Source organism: Thermobia domestica, chromosome 14, assembly GCF_964235325.1.
Source record: "Thermobia domestica chromosome 14, izTheDome1.hap1.1, whole genome shotgun sequence".
In the NCBI taxonomy this organism is placed as follows: Eukaryota; Metazoa; Arthropoda; class Insecta; order Zygentoma; family Lepismatidae; genus Thermobia; species Thermobia domestica.
In genome coordinates this window covers 76,332,322-76,338,321 of record NC_137467.1, presented here as the reverse complement: position 1 = coordinate 76,338,321, position 6,000 = coordinate 76,332,322, and the positions used below count along the sequence as shown (strand labels likewise).

At 34.8% G+C, this 6,000-nt stretch overlaps 1 protein-coding gene across 1 annotated transcript in view; it reads left to right on the top strand.

Moving 5' to 3' along the window:
- The first annotated feature begins 201 nt into the window (after nucleotides 1–201).
- The window catches only part of LOC145669878 (nose resistant to fluoxetine protein 6-like), a 57,972-nt gene continuing 52,173 nt past the window's right edge, over nucleotides 202–6,000 (top strand). The window contains exon 1 of the mRNA XM_081738224.1: nucleotides 202–228. Coding sequence (XP_081594350.1) covers nucleotides 202–228 — 27 coding nt within the window. The remainder of the gene's footprint in view (nucleotides 229–6,000) is intronic.

Here is a 6,000-nt window from a genome sequence, read left to right as displayed (position 1 = left end):
GAGTAGGTAACCTATATAAATGATGTAATTATAAATGGTGAGTAGGTAACCTATATAAGTGATGAATTACTTCTGTAGTTAGCCCATGTCCAATATCTTAGTTAAGTAGTAGCTTGTGTTAGACCCTATTTAGTGGTTAACCTTTACATATAATACTTGTAGCCTAGCTTGTATATCATTTATCCAACCATGTACGCCAGGATGTCCAATTGTTGTGTATGTCCATGTGTAAGTTGTGAATAATATAACGTCATAATACTAATATACAATGGAAATAACATTCTTCTTATTTGTTCACACAATTTATTCGTTCTTTCGATCTCAGTAGAAGGGAAAATAGGCAGATCTTAATGTGACCATATTAGGAGCATACCTGTGGCCATCAATGGAGCGTGTGTTTCAATGATGGACACTTTGCATCCTTTCAGTTTTTTTTTTTTTTTTTTTTTTGTAATAATTTAGGATATACTAAGTGTCTTTTTTTGTTTCTTGTGACTGTATAGTTGAAGTGTGTCACTTCGCGTACACAACTTTTTGTGAGTATCGTTGCAATATCCTGCATGTTATCGAGCAAACGACGTTACAGTGGCCATCATAGGGGCAATGACCCTACTGCAGATGCAGAAGGCATATACTGCATGAGGATTTTAAGACAAATTGCATCCAAATCATACCAAATATTGTATATTCATAAATACAATTAGGGGGCCCACATGAGCTTTGGGGGGGGGGGCAAGCCCCGACCCCTCCAGGATCGGCACCCTTGTACTTAGCCTACACTATTTTGAAGCTCCACCATATTTTTACTGATAAAAAGTAACTAATTGTCAAAATTGGCGTGAAACAAAATAAAAGTGGCTATATCCAATTTGATTTCTCAATTTCAGAAAGATCTTTTAGTAAACAGGATCATGATTCGCGCTAATTATGACAGTAAGCAGAAATCTCATGTTTATCTTCTCAAAACGAACGTACTTCACAATTCTTTTTATAAATTAATGTAAATTTAAACTATATGTTTAATTTCTCGTTCATATACACAACATATACAGGGTGACCCAAGAGACAGTTTTTCCTGGGAGTGAACAGAATCATCGGGCTTCTAATCAGTCGTTCTTTCAGAAAAAATATTCCGGGGGGCACACTTAGTATTCCGGGAGGCTCTGTTGGTTCTATTCTATTTATTATTGTATTATAGACGTATTATTATCGGTCTCTTCCGGGAGGGCATCCCAGAACTCCAAAGGGGGGGGGAGTGCCCCTCAAAAATATGTCTGGAAGAAACACTGCTTCTAATAGGGAAACCAGTATTACCAGTTTCTCTCAATTCAGCAGTCTCTCCACAGATGGCTTAACAAAATTTGTTCGAAAGAGCTAATAACATTTTAATTTTACAGTTATACATGCAGCTTCTTTTAAGGCAATGAAAGGCAATCTTTTTAGAAGGAGCCCAGTGAAGGAAGAAAAGAATTAGGCAGGCGAATGTAATTTATTAAAAAAAATAACGGTACGTTTTACGAAATTATTATAATACTGGGCTCTATTAATGATTGAAAGATTATGAACGAGAATGTGGAGAATGAAACAGTGGTTGCATTTCTAAAAGTTTCTCATAACCTGGCAAGGACGGATCTAGTGGAGGGCATCGGGATAATCCCCCCCCCCCCAGAAGAAGGAACTTTCTTATTTTATATATAGATAAAACCCATCCCAGAATTTGGAGCTCTTAAAAGTAGCTTAGCAGTATTACAATCCACAGCTTCCCCAGAAGTTCGTCCTGGATCCGCCCCTGTAACCTGGTTCGAATTAGGATGCACTAATTTTCAGAAGTGAGGTGTAAATGGCCATCCGTCAGTCTGTTTCTAATACAACTCTTTCGAAATTTCACTGTAGGAAAGATTTGTTCACATATAGTAAAAGGTTTCTGGACATGAGAGATGGATTTGGGAAACTAAATTTTCGCAAGAACTTGTAGAGCTCTAATTTTGGGGCGTTCAAAAACAATCCAATACGAAAACTTTGTAATACGTAAATAGGCCAGCAGCCAGTGTGAACATAATATTCCTAAAATGATAATATAACATTTCAATATCGAGCGTAAATAAAGTAAATAAATCAATCTGTAGTCACTAAGCTAATTATAAAGAGGGAGGAAAGAAGAAGAAAATAACAGAATGATTAATTGTTCTTTTCCGGATTGAACCTCTCAGGAGGCCGCATCTGACCCGAAGGCCATAGTTTACCCATCACTATTCTAGAGGAAGCTAACCTTTGGGCCACATCAGCCGATAATGATATAAAAGTTGTTTTACGTCGCTTATGAGTATGACTTCGAGAATATTATTTATTGGTTTGATTGATTAAATCGAATTTAACATCTGTTTTGAGTACCGAGCTTATTTGAGACGAGGCCTAATGATAGATTCGAACTATTACGTACTCGGGTTTTTGCCAAGGATTTCTATCCCCGCCAGGGATCAAATTCAGGCCCACACTCAATTGATTAGCCACATGGCCACAAAGAGAGAATGTAATTTAATGGAAGTCAATGCTAGAATATAAGTTGTTTACATAGAAATTAGATCAATTACGGATACAATGACGCAAAGTTTATTTATTTATTTATTTATTTATTTTACAAGATTGGAATGGAAAATTCTTGGGTCGATATCCTTTGATCTGAACTTATTATTATTATTGTTATTATTTTCGAAAATAAGTACTGCAAGTATAAGAGGGAGATTTTTGTTGATGTGAGAGAAGTCTTTTTGTAAAAGATGGCTGCTAATCCTTTTTAGCCGAATTTATTCCTAAAAGATATATTTACACTGAAAGGGGAACAACTACAGAACACGAAGTTCCTTAAGCTAGAAACTTTAAAATTTGATAGTGCATAGTTTTTGTTACGTAAGGCGTCACTAAGGAAGGATTTTTTTGTGGAAATTCGATGGGGAAGGGAGGAATGGGGGTAACAATTATTGTAGTGAAATACCCATATTTCCAAATTTCTGAAGGGTAGGGACATGAAATTCAGTGTATGGACTTCCATCAAAAATAATTAAATACATGTTTCAGCGTTCTTTGATATTTCCCGTACAAGGGGAAAAGGGCAGGAAGAAAAAGAGGATGAGGTTACAATTGTTAGAATTAGGTTGCCCTGTTCCGAATTCCCTTAAGGTTTGGGATTTGAAGTTTGGTATTTGGACTTTTCATTTAAAATAATTAAAGATATGTTTCAGGTTTTTTTATGCGTTCTTTGGAAGGGAGGAAAAAGCGGGAAAATGGGTAGGATTTGCAATTGTTATAAGATAGCCACATCTCGAAATTCCTTTGACTGTAATGTTGTACATATCTAACATGTGTTAGTGTTGGTATATACCAAGGGCGCCGATCCTGGGGGGGCAAGGGGGCCAAGGCCCTCCAAAAGCTCATGTCGGTCCCCTATTGTATTTATGAATATACAATATTTGTCCTAATTTGAATGCAATTTGTCTTAAAATCCTCATATATATACCTTCTGAACCTGAATGCCCCCCCCCAAATTTACAGAGAAATCGGCGCCCTTGGTATATACTATTTATTGGTTTTTAAAACTCATAAAGATAAGAGCAAGTTAGAAAGAAGTTCAAGGCAGATCCTCAAAGTGTTAAACTTTTACCGGCACTGGGAAAACCCGTTTCGGTTTTAAATTAGAGACATGAAATTTAGTATTTATTCTTTTAAAATACGTAATTAAAGACATGTTTGAACGTTTTTTGATCTTTCTCTTAGAATGGAAGAATAAAGGTGAAAGGAAAAAGGGATCGGGTTAGAATTGTTATAATAAGATTACCCTATCTCGAAACACCTGAAGATTAGAGACATGTTAGGGATGTGAAAATTGGTGTAAAACAAACTTCTATTTCAAAACACGTGTGCATATGCCACAGCGTTTTCGGAAATTCAGCCACGGCTTTTCTCGAAATTCCACTTATAATGAGAAAAGAGGGGCATTTTTTTAGTCCTAAAAATGACTTCGAAGTTCTCAGTCTCATCAGGGAAAAAAGAGGGAACTATTTGAAATGCATTTTTGGACACAGCACTTGGGTCAACATGGGTTTTTATCTTTTCGCTTTGATTGAAATGCGTATTCTAAGAAGTATTTTTTTTTTATTTTGTAATATTAAAAATTAAAGTATTTTTTTTAATTTCTCGGAAAAACCAAACAATAAACAAGTAAAAGTAAAATATTTTAAATAAAGTATTGAAAAGCATCCTGGTAAAAATAGTGAAAGTTAAAAACAAATATTCTAAACAGAAAGACTTTCACAACGAAAAATAAACAATCCTATTTTCTCAAATCCAAAATAAAAAAATAAAAATATAAAAAATAAATATATAGTCTCTAAAAATCTTACAAAAATCTTCACATTACAATCACAACTCAACCTCAACGCATTCGCACATCGTTCACAGTGGCGTTCTACAATCTTAGCATTAGTGGTGTGCAAACTCAGCTGTCAATTGACTAAGTACGCAACCATGAACTCTGTCCGTTATTATAATAAAATATGCATATAACAGTCTTAACATAAAAATATGTAACTCCGTGTAAATCAAAATATTATTTATTATCTTCTCCATACTCTCATTTACTTTAAATGTTATTCATTTCTCTCTTAACATTTTGGTGACGGTCATACATTATGTACGCATATACAATAAAATCACGTTTTATGTTTCTTCTAAAAATCTATTTGTCTCCTTTCAAACACTATACTACCTACCCCATAACAATCAATCAATCATGTTTTTTTTATTATTATTATTATTACGTCTTAGAAGGAAAGAGGTTTAAATTTTTGTTATTCAACAATGCAGTAAACGTTTTCTTGCTGTGCGAAGAACAGAAGAAAAAAGGTTTAAATTTTTCGTTATTGAACAATGCAATAAACATGTTTTTGAAGTGCGAGGCCATAGGCTGAGCAAATTCGGGGGTCTGGGGGACGAAGTCTCCAGCTAGCCGAAGGCTAGTTGCAAATAAAGCTCACTCGTTCAAGTAACAAATTAAACTGGCTGCATTGAAAGAAATGTATTGGTTAAAAAAGTGGTATGCAGTGTTTTATGGTGAAATTTTTTGTTCATACACTCTCACAAAACGAAAATAATGTGGAAATAAGGTAGGTCAGTTTGTAACTGGGATCGTCATGAACTTGCTAGTTGCCTCAAGCAACGCTATATTTGCCTTCACTGCATGTCAATGACTTAAAACCGGAACCAAACTTCCGCTGCCTTGCCTTTACAAGAATTCAAGGTTAAAAACAGTGTAGGCAGTTACTAGTTTACAGTCCTGTATGTGTATATTTACTAAACACACCAAGATTAGGTGACTTTCCTTATATAGAATTTCTGTTTTTGCGTTTTACTCTACATTGAAGTGAGTTTCCTCGAACTTAACGTGCTAACATATGAAATTTCAAGCGAGCAATCATATGCCAGAAGAACGGTGCAAACACAGTAATAAATAAAGACTTTTCTTTCAAACAGAGGTGGTATCTTTTGTGTAGATGTGTACTTGTACAGTGTTGAATCCGGGAAATGTTTCAAAGAAACTGACTCCAAAATGCTTCAAGCTATACAATGAGAGAGCATTTAATAAAAAATATGTGCAAATTACCCTCAGAGTTGGAAATTTTCCTCTTCCTCAGAGAAGTGTCTAGGTCAATACTTTCCTTATCTCTTTCCTTATCTCTTTCCTGTAACTTGCTTCACATCTTTCAAAATGTTTAATAAGTATGCACTGAACAAATAGCGCGCCATTCCAAAATAAACACGGATGGGATCCCAACAGTCTTATTTATTGAATTACAAACACCTCCTTGAGAAGTATGTGGAAAATATAAAGTAATCTTAAAATAAATAAATAAATAAATAAATAGAAATATGTAACTTATCGGGACTAAAAGTGGAGATAAATATTGGAAAAAGATAGAGAAAGGATCAGTAGGGTCATTTCAGGTT